General features: G+C 40.3%; 1 protein-coding gene across 1 annotated transcript; it reads left to right on the forward strand.

The window, feature by feature from the left end:
- Positions 1–19730: 19730 nt before the first annotated feature.
- On the forward strand, positions 19731–22058 carry LINGO2 (leucine rich repeat and Ig domain containing 2). Its single transcript, XM_064490142.1, has one exon. It carries the CDS (start codon positions 19731–19733, stop codon positions 21549–21551), a length of 1821 nt encoding a protein of 606 aa, XP_064346212.1. The 3' UTR covers positions 21552–22058.
- Positions 22059–25353: the final 3295 nt, after the last annotated feature.

The raw sequence follows: 25353 nt of genomic DNA on the forward strand, positions 1-25353 counted from the left end.
CCTTCCCACAAGGCTGACACCAGGCAGCGCCCTCAGTGGGGAGGCTGCAGCTCTCCACGTGATACTCAAACTCGGAGGCCAGCTTCACCTGCCGCAACCAAAGCGCCGTGAGGCAGGCCATGTGCCAGGCAGGGAAGCCCCTTCCGGGAGCGTTCTGTTTCATTTCTCAAGTCATCACTCCCATTCACTTCCCTCTTCTGTTTGGGCAGGGTCACATGTGGCAATTTTACAGCCTGTGTGGGCAGCTAATTAATAACAATTCAGATAAAGCCTTTTCTGTTGGCAAGGGCACTGTAGATCAATTTTAGTCAACTGTGTCCAGTCCTGTTGGAATAATAAACTCAACAGTATTAGAGATACTGTGAAATCCACATACTTTGTCCAGCCTGAATGGGATTAAAGACAGGCAATTAATCGCCTCTGCATTTTCTTACTGGTAGAAGTAGATTTTTAGACATAGTTTTGTACAATTTTAAAATTATTTAGAAACTTACCTCCCTCTTGACATAGAAGAGATTTCTGTCCCAACTCAATCTGAAATGCTACTAAAATGTCATGAATGTGCAATCAGTCCATCAAAGCCCGATGGAATTACCTTTTACATTTACATCTCGCTTTAGAAATGCTATTGAATCTAATCCCACTTGACCCAGTGATTAAGAAGGACAGTTATTAATGTCCCCATTTGATAGATAAGGAAACTGAGAGATGGAAAAGATGAGACTCTTACCCAGTGAGTGGCAGGGTCAGATAGAACCCAACTCTCCTACCTCAGAGTCCCAATAATATCCTACCCGACACGAAGGCTTCCCAAGTGATACAGGCATTAATAACGCCTTCCACCTCTCCACGTACAGAGACGTCCCTTTTTTCCTGTAGAGAGCATTCCCCCACCATCAAACCACCAGCACAGCTGCAAGCTGGCCACGGTGAGAGTACTTACACTATGGGAATCAGCAGTGGATATGTATCTGCCTTTGGGCCTTTATTATAACCAAGGCAACGGCATAGATACTCTGGGCAGGTTCTAGGCTAGATTTTGATTTAATATACTTGAGGTAAAACCCACAGATCTGTATTTTAAACACAGTGTATATAATTTATAATATTTGTTATATATGTTTATTTTTAATATTTAAGTTTTATATTCAGAACTCAAGAGGGACAAGAGTAGATATAGTAAGATTCTCCTCTCCCACCTTGGCTTCCCACCTACCCAGTTCCCTCCCCCGGAAGTAACCATTATCATCTTTGCATTCTTCCAAAGCTATTTATACAGGCAAAGACATATTTAAGTATTTTCTCATATTATGCACAAATATGGATCATTTTAAACAAGCTCTCTCAGATGATCAGTCAATTCCTCTGGAAAGAATGCAAATTCAAGGAACTCCTGGTGGTAAGCTCAACCAGTGATTCACAAACTTGAGTGTGTAGCCAACTTACCTGCAGGGTGTGTTAAAACAAGGATTGCTGCGCTGCCTACCTCGGGAACAGCTCATCTAAGGCAACATTTATTCAGTTCTACACTCCTAGCTCTGGTCATTTGTCTTCCCAAAATACATCATCAGTGGCCATAAAACCAGTAGCATGTGGTCAGCACAGGTAACAGGCACTGTTATAAGCACTTTACCTGTATTAAACCTGTCAGAGCCTGGGACAATTCTAGTAGACAGATACTGTTATCCCATTTTACAGAAGGAAAATTGAGGCAGACAAGTAACTTTCCAACTTCATTCATTTTAGCAGGTAGGTAGTAGAACCAGTCTGACTCAAGAACCCACAGGCCTAATATTAGCCTGCGCTGCCTTTCAGTTCTTAAGATGAAGCTTAACAGGCCCTTTCAAATATCAGCGCCATGTGATTAAGTCCACTATACAGCTCCCGAAATATGTACATTTGTAAGTGAGGAAATTTTTATTTTAAGACAGGCAAATAAAATTATTTTGTTAGTTTCTTAGGTAAAGAATTTGAGAAGTTTTCAGTTCACTTGCAGCTCTTCTGAAAAAATCAGTTTTGTAAAATGAGGCATACCAGTATTTTGTACTCAGTAACAAATTTTTTACAATACGAGCGGATGTTACATTTGATCATAAAGTTCACGCACAACACTATATACGATACATAAAATACTGCCCTAGTTAATATATATGAAGCTATTTAATTCAAAGCAATAGGATTCAGTTACTACGTCTGTTGGATCTATAGTATGCGAGCTTTGCAAGAGTCAACTGTTAATTTTCACAGAATTTATAAATGTGCTGATAATACAATGTCAGACAGATATGGGGTTGGGTGGAAGTATTTATTACAGAAATCAGCAAAGGCCAGAGAATGGTTTTTTTCTTCCCCTTTGGAAAACTGGTCATTAAACATTTACCAGCACACCACTCTTCCAGTAGATCAGGTATCCCAAACCAAATAAATACATTTTGCCTAACAGGCACTTTGAAAAAGAGAGAGACTTTAAATAGTACATTGCTAAGACTGGCACATTAAATACAACGTTAACCACAGTATTGACTTCTTAACTTGAATCACTGAATTCTTGCCAGTAACTACAAATGTGGATTAGACACCCAGAACTTCCCTCTCATGCCTCTGACCACAGAAATAATTATTTAGATACTTCACAGCAAAGTCCCCAAAGCTAAACACAGGATGAGGACCAAGTGCCCCCAGGTCCTTGTTCTGACAGTCCTAGAATGCAAATCTGAAGTCTGGATTTTTAAGAACTTCTCTGGCAACAAAATGAAGCATGTGGAGGGTCTGGGGTAGGTTTGCTAAATAAATTAGCACAGCGCTTCTAAATCTCCCATCTTTGACTACTGTCGCAAATGATTTCTAAAATCAAGTAGCATTTGGGGATTTTCTAGCATTGAAGAGGCTTGGAATTCCCTAGTGAGGTTGATGAGGGAAAAAAGCTCAAGAGGGCAAATGTCTGAATACTAAAGTAAAAAGCAAGAAATTAACTTTCTCTTTACTCACTTTAGTGAGAGCTGCAGTCTCAACTTCTGAGTAAATAAAATGCGTCTAATGATTTTTAATTACCTACCCTGTTTGTAAAACCCAACTACTGAATGCGGAAAATTCTATTCAGTGAACAGGAAGAACAGTGCTTCTCCCCTCGGAACTGTTAGTGCTCTGATAACTCTGGAATAAAAGTGCACAATGCCACATGACAACACACACAGTCACAGCGACTGGCCGTGTGTGGCAGGTTTGTCAAGGACTTTCACAGCATCCCAGTAAGTAACAGGACCTGTGGGCTTTTGCTAACTTAGCAGGAAACTAACTCCGCTTTACGTTTCCACCCCTTCCTGTCTGTCAACAAAACTACACAGCACTACGCTGCCCCCAGCACTCAAAACCCACCCAAAAGCTCTCTCCAAAGACCTGTGATGACTCCTAAGAAAAGAGTGCAGAGAAATAAAAGGTCTTCAGTAAGAGCTGTTGTCCTCAATCCCAGGACGAGGGGAGAGGGACCCAGGTGGGGGTGTCGCTGGGGGCTGCAGCTCAGAGCAGCCTGGGACCTTCACCCTCACTGGTCCAGAGAGTACAAAGTCAACTCTCTCATCTGGAACAGCCCCACATTTCTACTTGCATGAAAAACAGTAAAACCTTTCTATATTCTTTACATTGGTCTCATTGTTCAGAGACCTCGGGTTGGTGGTGGCGGTGAGCTGCATCCAATCCCAAGAGCCCCTGTACTGTGGCGCATGGCCGGGCCCATGGCAGACAGGGGGTTAGAGGATTCGTAGGAGGACTCTGGAGAGGATGGAGAAAGGAGGATTGGGGCGAGGAAAGGAAGCTTTCCCTGTTAAAACAAACTTGCAGAGAGTCTTCCTTGGGTCTCAGGTTTCTCAAATGTTGCTGTTCCCTTCAGACAATTTTATCTAATTAACATCTATTTTTCACATCTTTATGCAGTAATCAGAGTTCAATTACCGGAACCCAGCTGCTGATGCTAAAAAGTACTAGAAAATTAAATTCATATAAAAAATCCTTAGATGCCCTCACCATCTCCTCAACCAAGACAAAGGAGCTTGATTCCTCATTGTGCCTACATACCTTCAGTCCCTTTTTATAAGTCAATCATTGGGTGACTGTGGTTCCATTCCAGGACATACTAGGGAAAGCCATGCAGAGAGGGTCAAAGAGAAAAACAAAAACAAACCTGAATACTAACACAGACATTCCCATCTAAGGACAGTAAAGGACTTAAATATGTACATATTCTAACACTTTTATTTCACTTTAAGGAATCTAACTTTGAAGAGCATTTTATCTAAAGTTAATATCCACGCATCAGTTTGCTATAGAGAATTTTATCCTCCAGAGAGAACTGTTGTTCTCCCTTTGCACGTTCTTTAAAGAGTTACTTTAGGTGTGGTCACCGCAATCCTTCCCCAAAGGTCTTCCTAACAAACCTGACTTATGCTTAATCAGATGACTAATTGTTGTGACAATGGTGATTAATTTTTAAAAGGTGAAGTTTCTAATTCTGTCAAATTATATTTTGTGTGCAGGATGTTAACATTTTATAATACTTTGGCCACCTTAAGTCTTTGAAAAGAGTAGAAAAGAGGAAGGTGGAATAAGAAAAAGGACACAAGGAAAAAAGGAGGAAAGGAAGAGAGAAGAAAGAGACTTTTTATGTGACTGATGTGAAAAACACACTTATCTGGTTTTGCTGAAGAACTTGGGGTGTAGCTTTGCTATTTTAAGTGAAAAAGAAGAGAACCAAGATTTGCTAAGGGCTTCCTGTCTACCAACTCCTTTATGTACTTACCTCATTTAAAAATCTCAACTGATAGAAAGGTAGCGATATTACCCTTGACATTATGAAACCGAGCCTCCCTGAGTTTACACGATTAACCTACTTCTCACCAGCTGCAAGATTTCAGTCACTGGAGCCAGAAACAATCGTCCCAAACTTCCTAGTCCCTTTCCAGGTTACCTGTTTTCATGAGGTGTCTGTGCTTCCATTACGTCTGATTCCTTGATAACTGGTTGGCAATTGCCAAGTCTCTGAGCATGAACTCGGCTTCCCATTATCCCATTGCTGGTAGGAAACAGCACAGTCCACCATGTAGCATTTCATACACTGGCGTTCGGAGCAAGGACTGAGAGGCAAAGGCAGTATTTCCTCAGGATTTCATAGAATTCGTAAGCATCACTCTTCCCACAGCAAAAACGGAACACAAGCGTCAATGTTGTTTACTTAGGGTAACTCCTCACTGTTACAGTCCCCTGGTCGTAAAGATAGCACAGCCCTCAAAAGGCAGGAGCATTTGCTCACTTCTAACCACACACACTGCTTACTGGATCTTAGACAATTTTTCCTAAAACGAGATTGACCAATGAAGGTCAAAGACATGCATTTTTCTTCATGTTTAGGTGGAAAGCACGTGGTTGTGAGCTCAGCAGTCAGGAGCATATAGTTAGAACCTCTAATCCCAGCCCAGGACTGGGAAACGTCCACGCTCCCAGGACAGGAGCCAGAGACTCCGCTCTGACTGGGACGGTGTGTGTTTTCCACCTGTCGCCCAGCATCGTTATGAATGGTGCCCCCCCACCCCAGGAGTGTCCCAGTTTGGATGGTATACTTTCTGGCCGCTTTACCTGTAGAAAACGTAGATCACCACAGCAGACACAAGGTACCTCCTTCCCACCCTGGGCTGCGTCATGCTGAGAACCTGCAATATTAATTAATACAACACGATGAGGCCTCAGTAAAGATAAAAGCAGTTATAAAATACATGCCACTTGTGTACTTTGTAAAATATGTTGAGATACAGCAGTTGTTTCCCTGCTAGGGCAGGTCTGTATTTCAGCAGAGATGGGCAGAGGATGTTCAGCTGAACTATCGAGTCAATGACAGAGCTGGGTCCTGCCCCCCAGCCCTGCCACTTGCTGCATGAATGGCCGTGACCTGGCAGCTCAGTCCTCCGCAAGGCTCAACTGCATATTCTGCTCAGGAGAGGGAATAACACCACCCCCCACCCCCACCCGGTTTTTACCAGAGTGACTAGGACTTGAGAGACACAGTATTCGGTTTAAATACTCCGTGCACTACTACTCTGCCGCATGACCGTGTAAATTTAGAGACTCGTAAATTTAGAGACTCGGTGTCCTTACAGAGAGAGGATGGTAGCAGGAACAGGTCCTGTCTTGGGGAGGTTGTTTTGAGAACTGAATAATATAATGCATATAAAGCAAGCATGTAGTAACTGTTTCATTGTCATTATTTTGAGATATGGGAAGATACTTAAGACCTATAAATAATTTGTAGCAAAAATTTGTTAAGATTGTCTTTTCCCTGACTGCACATGACTGGGTACTAACTTGTGTAGCTTCAATCATGGTGGTCTTACCTGAAAACCACATTAAGATTTCACCTGGTTTTAAATATTCAAAGAAAGGTTCACATAAACATAACCTAGGAATCATACCCCTGAATTGGCTGGGTTAAAACCTCCAATGACATGGTTTTCCAGGAAACAAATCTGCAATTGCTAGAATTCTGTCTTCATGCTGTTTGACACTCTCTGGGCTCTTTCATACTTTATCTGATTTTCACCTTCGTTTTTAGTCATAAAAATCTCAGTCTGCTGAGCCATTACTGGTTTTCTTTCTAGACAATTCACCCAAATGAGGATAATTAGCATGTATATTACATGAAGGTAAACATAAGATGTGAATCCTTATGATTCCAGAAATGTTTACCAAATCCAAGTAAACTGGCAACTATATGTAAGCCCCCCTCATTGTGTATGTGTATATGTACATAATATATAAATCATAATCTTCAAGGACACACACAGATACCTACTTGATCTCACACACATGTATCCATGTATATATAAAAAATCAAAGTTATCAGCCCTGTGTATATATTTTCAACTGAAAGAAATAAACCCAGAAATTAAGATACGATTTTTCTGTTCCCTCATTAGAAATAGCTCAATTGAAAGACAGAATATTTATGAATACTCTATCACTAGTAAGTGATGTCTAGCAGTAAGAGGAAAAGAAATGCCCCACGCTGCAGGGAGAGGAGAGAGCGTAGGAGGAAGGAGATGGGCCTGGCAGAGGGCTGCACGTGTAGGCAGAGGGCTTGTGTGCAGTCTCCTTCCAGCATCTGTCAAGTATCTGCCTCTATAAAGCGATCCTTTCTGTTTCGTTGCACCTACAGAATTCTGACAAATGAAGTATCAGAAGTGAAAAGCTCATTGCTGTACATATTAATACATTAACTACATCTTTAACGTACTTCCCTAAGTGTGGGGTGCATTCCAATGCAATACTGATTTTAGGAGGTACAAAATGTTTCATAACCCTGAATATATGAGGATACAGTTACCCCCTTTTAAGCTGACTGTCAATCCTCTAATTACAAAAAGGAGGAAGACTCAGTTTTAACACCTCTCTAACCCTGACCGTTGTCCCAAATGGAGATCAGGTCTCTGGCTCAGAGCCCTGAAGATAAGAAACTTTAGCAAAAAAGTAACATGATTGTTTCTACTGGTTTTTTTGTTTTTTAAATTACTTTCTATTGTGGTTTTTCATGTAAAATGGGCCAGTAAATTTTTACTTCTAAGGTATTTAGGTTCTAAAAATGATTTTAAAATAGCAAGTAAAAAATGGTAACACAGATTCAGCAGAAGTCATGCCTTGGTAACAAAGGCCTGGCATCTGGAAAGGTCAATAAGGGTCACCACACGCTTTGTGCGACACTGTGTGGAGCACGAGTGCACTGTCCTCACCTTTCTTCCTTCAGGAGACAAAGAGGCAAATTCAAATATGAACAGAGCTACTGCACAGATCCCAGAGGCTGAGGTTTACGTGTGGCCCCCTTTCTAGTATCTGTGACTTGAGCCCTTTCCTTCCCACTGACGTGCTCCACATTTGTGATTTGCAGGCACTGTGGTTGAAAACTGCTAGTCCAATAAGCCAGCGCAAAGCAGCAAGGATTCTAGTAGAGAAGCTATGACGTGTACACACACAGGGCACGGTTAGTTACAGAGACTCTAATACTGACAGGGAAAACAGAAATAGTAGCCAACAAGGGGACCTACCTTCTGCCCTAACTTTATGATGTGGCCGATTAAGTAAAAGGTACAGCAGTCATGTCTGTATGTCCGTTATCCACCACACAGACTTCCTGTGATCGGATTTCAGAGAGCTTTTTTATGCTGTTTATGTTTTCAAAAATAATATAATGAATGTTGAAAGCATTTTTTAAACAAACAGCAAAAAAATGTCAGATGGCTGCTACAAGTAGCAGGTATTTAGTATAACACTTAACAGTTTACTGTATTCTTTACAATTTTCCCTTAATTATACTCACAATAAAGACACAAATTTATATCTTACTTTTCTTCACTTAACATCTTTTCATGTAAAAACCTTCCAAGTTATTAAGTATCTCCTATAACTGATTTTTATTCCTACGTAACTGTCAATTTAAGGAGAGGAATCACAGATAGTGTAATTATTTCTCCTTGACTGGACACTGTTTAATGTAATATTTCAACATATTAAATAATGTAATAAAATGCATCTTTGATGTTTAAAGTTATAATTTGATCCTGATTTGGGAAAATGACATTATAATATCATTAATTTGTCTACTAAACAGTCTCCCTACTAGACAATTAACTGAGAACAGAAATTACATTTGCTCAACTCTCTGTCCCTAGCTCTGCCTTGAACATAGAAGGTACTTAGTATGTGTTTATTGAGTTGAATTGAATATACTTTCTTTTTGATAGTTTCCCATTCTTTTCTGGAGAAAATTAAAGCAGTTACTTGGCAGCCATCAGATGCTAAAGAATAAGGGAAAGTCCCCAAATATCTACTAAAGTTAGAGGCAAAGATCCATTGAGACTGTCCTGGGATATAAAAATTACATGTTCTTCCTTCACTTCTTTGCTGCATAACTTTTTTTTAAAGCTTCATTTTCTCATCTACAAAGTAGCTATAAAAACAATAAAATTCTTATCACCCAGGAATCTAACAATGATTTAATATAAGTTAAGAAGAGGCACATAGACAGGAATTTGAGATGCTGTTCTCTATCTGGCAAAGATGGTTGTATCAGTAAGCACCAAAAGTGACCTTAGTGTGGCAAGATATGATTGTGTTTGTTTCTCCAGTATGTTAAAAAAAAAAAAAAAAAAGCTGAATGTAAAATAGCTTCAGTGATATTTTATTTTCCAGATGCATAAATCTTTTCTTATAAATATAACAATAGAAGCTCAAATATATCCATGCAGACTACACTGATGCTTTATGTCCATTTATATTTATTTAGGCAGAGAATGGCCACCTACTTACCAAACCTACCTTTCTTTCCTCATAGGCACGTAGCTGAACCTCATTTCCCAGCCTCTCATGGGCCCACGTGGCTGAGTTCTGACTAATGAAATATGAGCACAAATTGTGAGCGTTACTGTCAGGTCTGGTTCATGAAAACCTCTCACCCACAATCCTCTGTCTCCACATGGAATGGAAAGGGGTTCAAAGATCTAGAAGAGTGTGGAGCCACCAAATTTATAGGCACAGGTCCCCCAGTGTTTTCTTGAAGAAGAACTAATAAGCTACTGGTTTAAGCCCCTGAGATTAGGGTTTATCTGTTACAAAAGCTGGAAGAGACTGATATTTGTTCATTTCCAGAGTGTTCCAGATGGGATTTAAGACAGCTATCTTGTCTGAACAGCTTTCAACAAGAAAGAAGCTAAAATGTCTAGATGCCTTCAGCACCAACTAATTAAAACCAGGTAATCTCTGGAGGAATTCCCCTTCACACTCAGGACCCTCCACAAAGGGTCCAGATTTTCATAGGACGATGGACAAGATGCAAGAATCTGAAGGGGAAACTACTTACCACACTTCTCCATTTGACTTTATTTTCCCACGTAAACTGTCATAATCCTGTGAAAGGGAAGTGGCCCTCGGTGCTCACACGCTTTAGAGGCTAACCTGGTGGACCTTGAGAACTGAGTAATTACCACAGAAAGGCAGCCAGCCTTTTTTTTTTGCTCCAAAGTAAGGCACATATCTTACAGCTTTTCCTAACTCTATCGTCAGAGGAGTTTAAGTAACTTATTAATAGGCATTTTTGCCCAAAGTTGTGGTTACCTCAGTTTTCTCATGTGTAATATGAGATCTTTAAAAGACATGAGTATCCATCCTAACGGGCGAACCCAGCACCTCCAGACCGCCTCTCCCTGAAGGTGACTGTTGAGTCAGGACAGGTTTTACGTGCTCCCTGCAAATGGGATGTTCGACGTCTAGGAGAGAGAATCTGTATTATTTCTCTTTCTCTAAGTTACCACATACGGAGTTGTGACTTCATATACATTCTCACAATAACCCAGGAGATTAGTTACTATTATGCCCATTCTAGAGGTAAGAAAACTGAAAATAAAGTGCTAAGATCAAAACACATTTCTACTGTTGTCCATCTATGCTCTCAGCCATTACCTTCCACTGCCTTAGAGATTTGGAGCGCTGCATGGTATGTTTGTGAGGCCATCAGGCGTCTTAACCCAGCTACCTCTCATTTAATAATATTAATTTCAAAGAGACATATCTCAAAGCTAGACCAAAATCACTTTCATCTCTAAAAAGGTTTAGAAGATCAGGCCCATTCTGTGTGTCAAAGTATTTCTACATCGGCCAAAAGGAAACTCAGAACTATTGAGAATTATAGAAGAGCAGATCATTTGCATTTCAAAGAGATGAAAATAAACACAAGAACAGAGGGCTCTCGGGTTTCAGGAAAGATTAAACAGAAACTATTAATTAATGACTTAGGACAAGCTTTGCTAATTGTTTACTAGTCACTTGAATACAAAATGAACTCATGTTTTGAAGTAGATCCAGTCCAGTGGAAAGTCGTTTCAGAACCATGAAAAAGATACCAAAGCATAGCCGAGAGGGAAGAGGAGGGAATTTGATGTTTTCGTCTGTTTTTAAAAGGAAGCATTGCTATTTAAAAAATTTTTTAAAAAATAAGAGTTGCTAATGCAAGATGTTAACAATAAGATTAACTGTGGGGGGAAAAGGGGAACTCTCTGTACTTTCTTACACCACAACAAAAAACAAGAGTTGCTATCGGAGAAGAATTGTTGTTTAGGGACAACATATGAGAAGGGATGGAAGTACAGAGTAAAAGGTAAGAGCTCTGCCTTTGAAGTAAAAGCTCCTGCCCGGAAACACCGGCTCCCTTACAGACCAGGGCTGCACAGCCTCAGGTAAGTGACTCACCCAGCAAGAAGGGAGCTTCCCACTTCTCCTCGGGTCAAGAGGTAAGTGCTCTGTGGAACCCTTCAGAGTCTCCCACTGTAACTAACAGCACATCACAACTCCTCTCTGACTTCTTCCTGGGAAATCTGGACAAGGACTGTTAGGCTAGATAACCGCTCTGGCCCAGTAAAGGAATGTGCTGCTCTATTAGGATTTTTCTGCATTGCTTGGGGAGGGGGGGTTTCTGGGCAAATGAGTTTTCCCCAAATGAGGGCACCGTGCGCGGGACAGCCGATGTGGAAGCTGTGTTAGGTCCTTTACAATAATACCACCTGGGAGGGGCATGGGGTGGCCTCGGCAGGTAGTAGCTGGAGGCGAATATTCTCAGGGACTGTGGAATAACTACTTAACAAACTGCAATGGAGATTCCTCATACCCATCAAGGGAATTACCAGTGATATCCCTTTATTGTGGCTCCCAAAGAGCCCTGTGAATTGCCAAATAAAAAGAATCAGCTTTAAAATCTACCATATATCTGGATATATATCCAAAGGAAACTCTTAATTCAAAAAGATACATGTAGCCCAATGTTCATAGCCGCACTGTTTACTATAGGCAAGACATAAAAACGACCTAAATGTCCATCGGCAGAGGAGTGGATAAAGTTGTGGGCTGTGTGTATGTGTATGATGAACTGATGAACGACTACTCAGCCATAAAAAAGAATGAAATAATGCCATTTGCAGTAACATGGATGGACCTAGAGATTATCACACTAAGTCACACAGAGAAAGACAAATGCCACATGATACCACTTATATATGGAATCTAAATTATAAAACAGAAAGAGACTCACAGATGTAGAAAACTTACGGTTACCAAAGGGGAAGTGGGGAAGGGATAGATGAGTAGTAGTTTGGGATTAGCAGATGCAAACTACTATGCACAAATTAGATAAACAAGGTCTTACTGTATATAGCACAGGGAACTACGTTCATTATCTTGTAATAACCTATAAGAAAAAGAATATGTATAACTGAATTAATATGGTGTTCACTAGAAATATATAACATTGTAAATCAACTATACTTCAATTAAATAAATAAATAATATAATAAAATCTACCAGTCCCAGAGAACATTATCTATGACAGTGCAAGTTAAGTAATAACTTTCCTTACCTCCTCTCTCTTGAATAAATTAGATAAAGGGAAAACAGAGGGATAAAGTTAAGGTACTATCTGACTGCATCCCTCAAGTCCTACTTGTTTAGTTTGCTAGTTGTAGGATCATTTTATATAAATCTCATTGCATTAAATCATATTAACAGCAAATTTTCAGATAGAATCTCACATTATCTACGCAGACTTCCAGTCACATGATACTATCCAAGTAAACAGAGATCAAGATGCTCTCTTTAGCTATTTACAGAATGGGTCACCTGCATATGGTTAATTGTGAGCTAGCTACTGTATCGGATAGCTCTTTACATGCCTGCGTAAGCCACTGAGGAATTTTATCATTACCTGTAATTTTTGTTTAAAAGATACACATCAGATGCCTTCCAAACTGGACTTTCATGCTGGTTGTTTCCATTTCCTCCTTATGAAAAAATGAATAGAGAGAAAAAGGTAAAAATACAAAAGTTTGGAGGGTAATTGGCGATCATGTAGGAGGATAAATTTTGCAAACAGTTCAAATCCATTGTCTCCTGCCGGACTGGGGACTTCGGGGTTCCATCTCTAGTTCACTCGGGTCCTTCAGAGAACTTCGGGTAACCCAAGATTGGTTTCTCTTGGTTTTCAAATGTTTTATACCACTTTCACAGCTCTTCACTATCTGATTTGGGCACAGAGCAGTACTCGTGAATTAACAGTTTTAGATTCCTTGAGGTTATAACCTGAGACGTATTTTGGACACTTGTATTAAATCCTTTACTTTTCTTCCCTACCTTACCTCCCCTCATCACCCACCTCTGTCCATCTGGGAAACAGGTTTATTTATTTATTTCCAGTAAACCTATCATTAGCTAATGTGAAGGTTTAAAGATATTTCTGTGCTACCCATTTATTGTTTTGTGCCCTTGTTCAGTTGCCAGAGAACTAAATTCATTACAGAATTCCCAGGCTAAGCAATTTATCATTACCTTGCCATCCATCAAAGCAGCTGTTTCCCTTCTATGCTTTCTTTTTAAACAGCATACAAACACCATCATCTCTTTCTTTTCTTGTGTTTTAAATGATGGCTGCTTGAAACTCCCCTTTTCTCTTTATCACTGTCATCCTTTTGAGGACTTTCTTCTCCAGTATCTTCTGCATCTGTCCTCAGAGGAAATCCATGTCTTTGGAATGCTTTCTGTCCTGACAGATCCTGTTTCAACAAACCACGCCATTATCCCATTAAAATATATATATATAGAAGAATGGCAGCTGTTGATGAGCTCATCACCTTACACACAGCACCTTTCCTCTGCTTCATTATCACAAATTAACCGTGAAGGTAATGAGAATCATAGATGGCATCAGCTTACCCATGTCCCGAAGCTAACGGATGTCAAACTCAGAATTTGTGCCAGGTATTCGCGTCCAAGTGCTGTTTCTATTTTTCCATGGCTTCCTTCAGCCCCTGATGATTTGGTGTTTCACACATTAAGAGGATGAGGTGAAAACACACCCAGCACACAAAACAGCCCAAGTATAAAAATACACACCTGCTCACACCAGGTTTAAAAGGGTGTTAATCATTGTGCTTGAGAGTCCCTTTGATCGGAATTAAGGGCAGGGCCCCAGTCGGCTTCCTGCAGATTTTCTTTCCTGCTTTATTCTTAATGAAACGAAGTTCATCTTGCCAAACTTTTGTCGCAGTCAGACATTCTGAGAAAGCTCTGACTGTCAGACTTCTGCTCACAGTGAAAGCTAAATGGAGTCAGACTAAGAACTATTTGTGCTAAGAATAAAGCAGAACCTCCCTGCAGTTTCCAAACTCCAACAGACAACTGTGATGAGATATGGCCCCAGATTACCTGCTTCTACTTACCTGGAAGGCAGCAGAAGAACGGGAGGGGTGCTCTAGGTCAGGGGGGCATTTGCTGCCTGCTTGGTGAGTACTTACCGTCCTCCTTTGTGATGGTCCCTCGCTTCACCAGTGTCTAAGGGAAAGCGTCACCCACCCTCTCCGCATCAGCTGAGCTCCTTTCTGGGTCAGTTGGAGCCATGACTGAAGTAGACACCATCATTTCCACGGCAGATGTAGAGCTTGACTAAGGGGTAAACTAGTACTGAGATAAATCAGAAACAAGATGCGAGTTATCTCCTCCTCTAACTAGTGATACGTAAGTTGGGTAAACTCTGAAAGAGAATACTCAGCAGTGGAATTTATATTTTTAAAAAACTGATTTATCATAAACTAAAAAGTCCAGTGTGTGTAATAAAACTTTCTCTTGAACAGAAAATCATGTAACTGTTAATAGAAAATCCATTTTCCCTGTCCTATCAAAGAAATATTTTTAAAAGTATTTGAAAAATATTATTTTCAAGGAGTAGAAAATCATCAGTCTGCCCAGGGAGCCCAGAAGTCCTGGTTAGTGATGGACACATGTGAGGGAACCAGGAATTCCTCAACCTGTTACTGCTCGTAAGCTCGCTGCCATCTGAGTGAGTGACACCAGGTCCCAACCAGTTGACAAAAAGCTCTGCCTTCAAACACCTCTCAAATCTGCCCAGCTTCCAAGCCGCCACCTCTGACCCAGCTCGAGACCACTTCTGTCCTGGCCTGAGTTAATGCAACACCTCCTCAGTTTCCCACTTCCAGTTTTCCCCACCTGCAAATCTATTTTTCATACCGCAGTCAGATTCATCTTCCTGAAATGTAAATCTGTTCCTATCACTCTTTAGCATAAAACACTTTAATGGCTTGCCGTTGCCCTCAGGATAAAGTGCAAACAGCTTATCATAGTTCACAAGCCCCTTGTAAATCACTCCCCTAATTACCTCTCAGCCTCTTGTCTCTCCATTTCTCTTCTGTTTTTGCTCCAACCATTCTGAACTACATACTTTAATTCCCCAATCACAGAGTGTTCTCCATGGTTGCCAGGCCTCCGCACACACTGTTCTTTTTGTCTAGACTTCACTCCGCCTCCCTCCCCCAAAGATGGGGTGGGGGGTTGTAAGTGCAAATAGACTGTTACTCTGTCTAGGCTACTCAGTATTTTGCCTGAAGCAATGTGAGGAAAAGGATAAGTAAACTGATAAAGATGTATGCTGTAATCCATACAGCAACAAATAAAAGAGTAAATAAAGTCAGAAGAACTCAAGTGCAATACTAAAAACCAGTTGTTTAAAACAGAAGGAAGGAGAATGAGAGGGAAAAAAATTCAAGAGACAAGTAGACAAGAGACAACAAACAGCAAAGGGGCGTTCTCATACACAATCGGAGCAGTAACGCTGTGCTATTTAAATGGACTAAGCAATCTAACAAGAGGCAGAAACTGAAGAGATTTGCAGAATGATTTAAAAGTGAGGACTAACCACATGCTGTCTACAGGACATGCTCTGTAACTACGAAGACACAAACATGCTGAAAGTAAAAGAATAGAAAAATATATACCATGAAAACATTAAGCTTGAAAAGCTAGAGAGACCATATTAATCATTCAAAATGACTTAACGACACATTACCAGAAACACAGATGGGACTCTGATGATAAAAAGTCAACAAATCAGAAATTGAACATTTGCTTAATATCTGCGTTTCAAAATATGTGAAACAAAAAACTACAGAACTTAAGGGAGATACAGGCAACTTCACATTCATAGCTGGAGACTTTAACACACATCTCCTCCGCTGGCAGAACACTGAGAAAAGGTAAGACTTACCTAATCCTTCTTAAGACTGGGAACAAAGTAGGAGAGACAGCTCCTCAGCACTTCTACTTAACACTGTAGACGAGGTACTTAGCCGATGCAGAAAGGCGCAAAAATAAAGGCATAAAAGTTAGAAAGGAAGAAACATTTGCTGAAGGAAATTGAAGACGACCCGAGTAAATGAAGAGTCCCACATTCATGGACTGGAAAACTGAGTATTGTTACAATGTATCAGTTCTCCACAAAAACCTGTAGATTCAACACAATTCTTATCAATATCCCAGCAGACTGTGAGAGATCAGCAAGTTAATACTAAGATTTTTATGAAAATTCAAATAACCTTTAGAAATGTCAATGCAAGTTTGATCCTTCATTGTAAAGTATATCCTTAACTTTAGATGTCAAAACAATTCCAAAAATCAAAATAATTTTATTTTTCTAATTATAAAAGTAACATCGTAGAAAAAAGAGTTCATGTAAAGTTATAAGAAAATGGAAATCACCTCTAATCCCACAATCTCAGTTATTATTGCCAACATTTTCATTATATCCTCCCAGTTCTGTCCTTGCCTACATATGTATCTATATTCATCTATATGTATGTTTATACACACACACACACACAGGAGTAGACATCTATTTCATCTTTCCATGTTAAGAAGTATAGATCTAAGTCTTACGTGTTATTGGCTACCGGATAGAAATCAGTTTCTGCTATTACATATTTTCAGTTTTTCTAAATTATAGACAAGCCTGTACCCAACATATATGTACATTATTTAAGTTATTCCCCTATAATACATTTCTAGGAAAAAAATAAAAGGTTCATAAGATCTACCCTGTTTGAGGTGGGACATGTTTATGGCGTTGACTGTGGTGGTGGTTTCAGAGATTTATTACTTAGCTCCAAACTCAAATTGTACACATTCAGTATGAACAGCGTTTGGTATGCCAGTCATACCTCAGTAAAGTCTTTTTTTTTTTTTAATAAAATAATAGTTCAAAGGGGTAAACATATTGAACTTAGACATACTGAAATTTATCAATTAATCTCCTTGTTGTACCTCAACCTCCTGAAGGTTATACCACAGTTTATTTTTCTTTTATCAGTTCCGTCTACTCTTGTTAATTCTGGGTAAAATTGATTATTGAACTTTGAACAACAGGGGTAGATCACTTTTACCTATCAGATTGACAATTTTTTGTTTACTAGTCAAGTTGGTCAGTTTTTCATACATTAGCCGTTTTTAGTCTTTATTACACATTCATTGCCTAATTTTCTATTGACACTCACTCTTTTCCTTATTAATTAATAAGAACTCTTTACTTAGTACTGTGTTTGATCCCTTCTCTACTGTAAGTCTAAAATATATTCTCCATTTTAGCAATTGCTTCTGTATGTGTGTGTGTTGTTCATTTGCTTGTTAACTACTTTAACATACAATTCAAGAGTATTCTGTCCTTTTATGGTTGCTAGCTTTATTCATAGAAAACGCTTTTCAATTCTATTATAAAATTAATGAATTTTATTTTGATACATTATTCTTGCATTTTAATCCTTCATCTGGAATTTACTGGAACAAGTTAAGTTGAGATGCAACTTTTTCCACTAAATATCTGGCCATTTATATTTTTTCTCACTGAATTAAAATATCACCCAGCACATCTACTGACTTCTCAGATATATTTAGATATAATTCCTTACTCTTTCTGTTTCACTGGCTGTATATTTTTAAGTCAGTATCAAGCCATTTTATTACTACAGTTTTGCAACTTTTATTTAAACATTTTCTAGGGTAAGCCTGTTTTCATTACTATTTTTAATGGTTCTGATTATTCTCATATTTATATTCTTTCCAATGAACTTTAGAATTAATTTTTCAAATCCAAAAAAATTCTTTGAAATGTATTATTGAGAAAGAATTCATATCTTTATAGTAATGAATCTCTCTATTAAAATATATATTATTCCTCTTTTAAGTAAGTTTTATTTCCTCAGTAGGGCTGAATGGTTGTAATATTCTGTGTATTTCTTGTTTAGTTTATTCTAAGGAATTTTATATTTTTTTCAGAGATGCTATGCCTGGAATCATTTGATACAGTAATATTTTCCAAGTGATTTATAGACATGAAAATTACTCTCATTTTGTGATATGTTGATTTACTTGTTCTCTTTGTTCTAATGATTTTTCAGTTTCATTTCCGTTGATTTTCAAGACAGACTTTAGTTTGATCTACAATGACAGTTTTGCCACAGCTTTTCCAATAATTACAACGCTCATGCTCCCCTGTAACTGATTTAGCTAGCACTTTGTGAATCTTTGGCCTCGAAATGTAGAAACAAAGCTTTTTTTTTGTTATTGATTCACCATTAAATTTATTCCTAATTATTTTTTAATGAATGATTTGTTTAGCTGTAGATAAAGGTATGCAGACATAGACATACATGTAAACTGTGACTGGAGAATTACACACTTACAATTCAGGAGCAAATGCCGGAGTTTTATCAGATAACTTTTTAGCTCAAAATATTGTTTTAAACAACTTACCTTTGAGTAAAATATGATGTTCTTGGATGAGGTTTACCCCTCGGGATCTTAGGTTGAGAAGCACAGCCCCGTAACACACCTCTTGATATTCATCTGAGCAGTAAATTCAGTGTCTGCTTAACTATATACGTTTAAAACATACTCATTTCCAATCTCACTTGATACCTGTTCAATTTCAGGCTAACAGGTAATATAGGTTTGAATTCGAATATAGTTCATTTTTAATTTAAAAACATTTTTTTCTTAAAATGATGACTCTTCCCACTCTTCTGTATTTAAAGCCAAATCATAAAGCATTTTTCTCATCACAGCCACTAGGATGCCTTGACTCTGCCTCGTCCCTACAATAAACAGAGCACAGGGAGATTCTGAGGATCTTTGTTTACCTCAAAAAAGAAAAAACCTTCATAAATCAAAATTTACTGACTTCTGAAAGGGGCAAACCTTGTAACTGAAAGGGGCTTTTTAATAGAAAATTTCTATATGAAGATAAAAAGTCTCAACCTCTTGCACTGAATGTAACTTTGTTTCATACTTGGAACCTAACAGAACAATGCTGAACAACACTCATGTTGAACAGAGGATGACATCAAACATGAGAGACGCGTACGTACCCTGATTCACACCTGGAGAGGTATCTTCCTAGCCGTGGACCCTGTTTCTGTCCTCTGAGTTCAAAATTGAGCCTTTTGTGAAATGTACTGTTTTGCTTCACAGCCTGTGCCAGACACTGTAACAGTCTCTTTATGGCTGTCAAATGTTGAAATTGTCTTAACTCTGAGCAGCTACAATTAGTATCCCCCTTACTTCCATTTTACAGCCAAGAAAACTGAAGTGCAGAGAGGTGAAATAACTTACCCAAGATCACGCAGCTAGTGATGGCAGCTCTCAGCTTTAGTGCTCAGCTCTGTGTCGTTCCAGCTCCAGGGTCGTTTTCGGCGTATTCACTGTCTTACTTACGCCCGTCTCCTTAGCTATCTATATCCTAACCCAGTGTCTCTTCCTCCGTTCTTTGGCCCTGTCCTGCAGGCCCGTGACAAAGGTGTAGACTAAGAGGTGGAGTCATGCTTCACAGGGCCGTACCATGTTGGCAGCCGTTCCTGGGTCTGGCTGTGGTGTTACTCTTCATGGGACCCACCACTGGCTGCCCTGCTCGCTGCGAGTGCTCCGCCCAGAACAAATCCGTCAGCTGCCACCGAAGGAGGCTGATCGCCATCCCAGAGGGCATTCCCATCGAGACCAAAATCTTGGACCTCAGCAAGAACAGGCTGAAAAGTGTCAACCCTGAAGAATTCATCTCATATCCTCTGCTGGAGGAGATCGACCTGAGTGACAACATCATCGCCAACGTGGAGCCAGGAGCATTTAACAACCTCTTCAACCTGCGTTCCCTCCGCCTGAAAGGCAATCGCCTCAAGTTGGTCCCTTTGGGGGTCTTCACGGGCCTTTCCAACCTCACCAAGCTGGACATCAGTGAGAACAAGATTGTCATTTTACTGGACTACATGTTCCAGGATCTGCATAACCTGAAGTCTCTGGAAGTAGGGGACAACGACTTGGTTTATATATCACACAGGGCCTTCAGCGGGCTGCTTAGCTTGGAGCAGCTCACCCTGGAGAAATGCAACCTGACGGCAGTACCGACAGAAGCCCTCTCCCATCTCCGCAGCCTCATCAGCCTGCATCTGAAGCATCTCAACATCAACAATATGCCTGTGTATGCCTTTAAAAGACTGTTTCACCTGAAACACCTCGAGATTGACTACTGGCCTTTACTGGATATGATGCCTGCCAACAGCCTCTACGGTCTCAACCTCACGTCCCTCTCCATCACCAACACCAACCTGTCCACTGTCCCCTTCCTCGCCTTTAAACACCTGGTCTATCTGACCCACCTTAACCTCTCCTACAACCCCATCAGCACCATCGAAGCCGGCATGTTCTCTGACCTGGTCCGCCTTCAGGAGCTCCACATAGTGGGGGCCCAGCTCCGCACCATCGAGCCGCACTCTTTCCAAGGGCTCCGCTTCCTTCGTGTGCTCAACGTGTCTCAGAACCTACTGGAAACTTTGGAGGAGACGGTCTTCTCCTCCCCTAGGGCTTTGGAGGTCCTGAGCATCAACAACAACCCACTGGCCTGTGACTGCCGCCTCCTCTGGATTCTGCAGCGGCACCCCACCCTGCAGTTCGGGGGCCAGCAGCCCATGTGTGCCGGCCCAGACACCATCCGTGAGAGGTCATTCAAGGATTTCCATAGCACTGCCCTTTCTTTCTACTTTACCTGCAAAAAACCCAAAATCCGTGAAAAGAAGTTACAGCATCTGCTAGTGGATGAAGGGCAGACGGTCCAGCTAGAATGCAGTGCTGATGGAGACCCCCAGCCTGTGATTTCCTGGGTGACACCTCGAAGGCGTTTCATCACCACCAAGTCCAATGGAAGAGCCACAGTGCTGGGCGATGGCACCTTGGAAATCCGCTTTGCCCAGGATCAGGACAGTGGGATGTATGTTTGCATCGCTAGCAACGCTGCTGGGAACGACACCTTCACAGCCTCCTTAACTGTGAAAGGATTCACTTCAGACCGCTTCCTCTATGCGAACAGGACCCCTATGTACATGACCGACTCCAATGACACCATTTCCAATGGCACTAATGCCAATACTTTTTCTCTGGACCTGAAAACAATACTGGTGTCTACAGCCATGGGCTGTTTCACATTCCTGGGAGTGGTTTTATTTTGTTTTCTCCTCCTTTTTGTGTGGAGCCGAGGGAAAGGCAAACACAAAAACAGCATTGACCTTGAGTATGTGCCCCGAAAAAACAATGGTGCTGTTGTGGAAGGGGAGGTGGCTGGACCTAGGAGGTTCAACATGAAAATGATCTGAGGGTCGACCACTCCCGCCACTGTGTCTGTGTCACTGTGGGTAACTGGTCAGACGGCCTGGCACAGTAAAGCCCTAGGTTAAAAGGCAGCTGAGTGCAGCTGCCCCTGTGTCAAAGCAGGGTCCACAGGAGCAGGAAGACCTCTGATGGAGACTGTCCACCTATAGGCAGGCAGGCACGTGTGAGAGCCCTTCACAGTGGGCTACTAATTGTTTGCATTGCAAATACTGGCATTCTGGGGATCTCAGTAATGGACCTGAACCTTTGGCTCATGCTCACGGACAGTTATTCAACATTTTCTACCACTGCAAAAACAAAAGAGTAAATAAAAAGGAACAACCTACAATGTAGGATTTACATATTAAAAAGACATCTTTGTCTAAAACATACTCTACAGAAAAATTTGTATCCCTGCGTCTCATTTGTTAAAGCCTTGCATCACACCCTAGCGTTGGTTCAACACCACAAAGAAATCAACATATTCTTTACTCTTTTTTTTTTTTTTGAAACATATATGCTGTATATGTTTTAAAGCAATATGAATGAGTGGTTGTGCTTTGGTTACTCACCACTACAGATCCACGTGTGATTTCACCTTCTTCCACACAGAGGTATCCCTGAGACTAGATCCCTGGAGTATTTGGCGGAGACATGCTGAACGGTGGTCTGTCTGATGCAGGATGCCGAGAAATAGGACCCCAGGCAAAAATGCTCAACTCTGTTCATTTCTGTTACTATAAATAAAGGCATGTGCCTAGTTTTGATACAGAATGGAATATTTTTTATACCTGTGGTATCACACTGGACCAGTTTACTGTAACAAAGCCCTTGGTTTCTCCAGAAGGGGGTATGCCACTAGTTGTACCTGTAAAATGCAAGGTAGGTGTTAATAATGAAAATGATCCACTTATCTACAACTTGATTTTACTTTCATCTAATGAGTTAATAGAAAATGGAAGAGATTATATGATTGTTATATATATTCATAGGGTAATATTCAGCTCATAGCTAAGATCAAGAATTCAGATGTTCAAAAGCTCTCTGGATAAGGAGGAGTTCTCAGATGCCAACCCAGACCGGGGTGACCCATGCATGACATGATGTCAGTGCAACTGAGGATCTGTTTAAAATGTGATCACTGGAGGTTGGATTGCTGCCAGTCTACGGAAACATCTAGCTACTGCAACTCTGATGTTATCTATTCAAATACTGTACACACAGTATTACTGTAAATGGGCAACTTCAGGGTTTCTCCCTGCTTCCTTACCAAGCAGACGTTGATCTTGTGTAGACCAGAAGAACCTGTCTTGTTTTTAAAGAAGTGGCAAAAAACAACTTGGATTAAAAAGCACTTACTGATTTTTTTTTTCTCTACTGAGGAAAAACTAAGATTTACCCGTAAAATATGTTACACTGTGCTGACACTTTTACCCCTCTGAAGGAAGGCTATTTGTCCAATCAGTTTGTATTAATGATTGTTACTCAAAACATAACAGTTTTAAAAAAAAATGGTATTGTGCCATTAACTCCAGTGATCTGGTTCAAATGAGACATAATTCCATTTGGCTAAAGGTTGAGTGAATGGTTTTCAAAGCATATGCAGTTGACCCTTGAACGTGGGGGTCACAGATGATGACCCTCTGCATGTGGAAAATTTCGTGTAACTTATAATTGGCCCTTTGTATCCACGATTCCACATCTGTGGATTCAACCAGCCTCAGATCGTCTAGTACTTGTAGTATTTACTATGGAAAAAAAATTTGTGTGTAAGTGGACCGGCACAGTTCAAACTTATGTTGTTCAAGGGTCAACTCTATTCATATGATCTGAGGAAGTACTGAATATAGAGTGTGTTCATGAAATGTGATATATTTAATCAGCATAGAACAGATAGGGAATTTCTACACTTTTCACAATTTGGGAGGGCCCTGAAAAAGAGCACCCTTCTGGACAGCATGTAAGCTGGAGTACCAGGTCTCCGGGGTTTGTTTCTTGACATAACAGATCAGAAGTGTGACTTTCAAAAAGCTGCCTTTTTGGAGGGTTTGCAATTTTGAGTAACTTCAATAAAATTAAATTGACCCCCCTCCAAAAAAATAAACTGACTCCAGACATTGTTTTGCCAACTGGATAGCAGCATGGTTAAACCCCTTTATCCCTTAATAAAGGGTGGGAAATGAGACAGAAAGATCGAAGAATTGCCTGCTTGAGTCATTTTTCATTTGACTTTCCTGATGATTATAGAACGTTTAGAAATTCATTTCCCTCTTGTGGCAAGTACCTTACTCATATCTAACAGTACAAAACAAGATCTGCTGTGAATTTTATCACAATTCCAACTTGTGTGCAAATGGAATGGGGTCTTTCAAATTTAAAAATGAACAACAGTTAAAGGAGAGTCTTCCAACAGTTAATGAAAAGTACTCTGTATGGAGCAAGTACTTAACTAATTGTCCAACAAGAAAATAGAGAGAAAGCATTTGGCAGTTAATAAAAGGGCTGTGTGATTCTAACCACTATCTTCTGTCAAAATAAGAGTTGACCAAAAGCTTAGTCAAATGGAATTGGATTAAATTTAACCCATCCATGAAAAGATTTAGTTATTATTCCACCAGAAGAAAAGAGATTGCAGTCTCTCAGGGGTTTCCGTACTCTGAGCCCTGGAATAGTTATTTAAGATACTAATAAGCATTCTTCCCCCCATATAGCCCCCTAGACTTGTAAGGTAGGGAAATGCTGCGTTCTGCAGCCACCTGTTGGAGGTTCAAAACTTGTCTGAGTCTAGTAAGTCCTCTGAAAAGACCTATAAACAAGAATCCTGTTTAATTCTGTCTGCCTTGGGGTTTCTCTAACTTACTTGAGTATGCAGCCCTTCTTTTCAGGATGGAACTGTTGAACATCTTGGAAAAACCTGAGTTCCACAGAACCCAGTTTGGTCAACATGGGACTAAAGCAGTAGTAGTCTTCTGAAGAATCCCTAATCCCAGTGTTTCCAAAAAGAGTGAAACTACTATTTGAATTGGGCTCCAACAGATTTAAACAAATATGCCACCTAAATGAGTGATCTGATCATTAAAAAAAAAAAATGTTTTGGCCAGAGATTTATAGGAGAATCTCTGATGTTCTGCCTGAAACATCCTAGTAACAGATTTATAGGTAACTGAACAGCCACTAAATCTGATACATCCCCACTGTCTGTCAGATCCTGGTTCCTTTTTAGAGCTGCAAAGCTCGGTCTTGGGTCCCCTGACTATGCCTTTAGGGGCCTAGTATGGAATTTCCCAAAGGGAGTTCCCCTTAAGGCTTCTGCCTATGTCTGTTACATCACACTAGACCATCGTAGAGAGTAATAGTTCAAATCAGCACCTGGGCCAGATTTTCCCCTTAGAAATCATCTCTGGGTCACCATCTTCCCAGAGTATTTGTTTCAAACTATCCTAAGAAGAAATAGAGTTGTCTGACTCAGCATTTCATTCTGGGTCGGCCAGTTCTCCGTGAGTATCAGGCATTTTTTTCAGAGAAGTTCTTAAGACTCTTTAGGCATTACATTCCTAGGAGAAAACTCCCCTGACTGGAGCCCTAATGGTCTGAGAGAACCTACCTACGCCCCCCAAGTGCCTGAAATACCTGTAATTACAGGATGGTAATTCACCCAGTGATTTGGCCTCGTGTGTTTCTGGCAAGGGGTTTCCACTTTTCCCAGTTCTCATGTTACTTAACTTTTTTAAACCTCTTTTCATTTTCATTGCATTTATAATATGAGCTTTTCAAATATTCACATGAAAATATAAACCAAGAATTGCC

This window comes from Camelus dromedarius, chromosome 10 (genome assembly GCF_036321535.1).
Source record: "Camelus dromedarius isolate mCamDro1 chromosome 10, mCamDro1.pat, whole genome shotgun sequence".
NCBI classification, from domain to species: Eukaryota; Metazoa; Chordata; class Mammalia; order Artiodactyla; family Camelidae; genus Camelus; species Camelus dromedarius.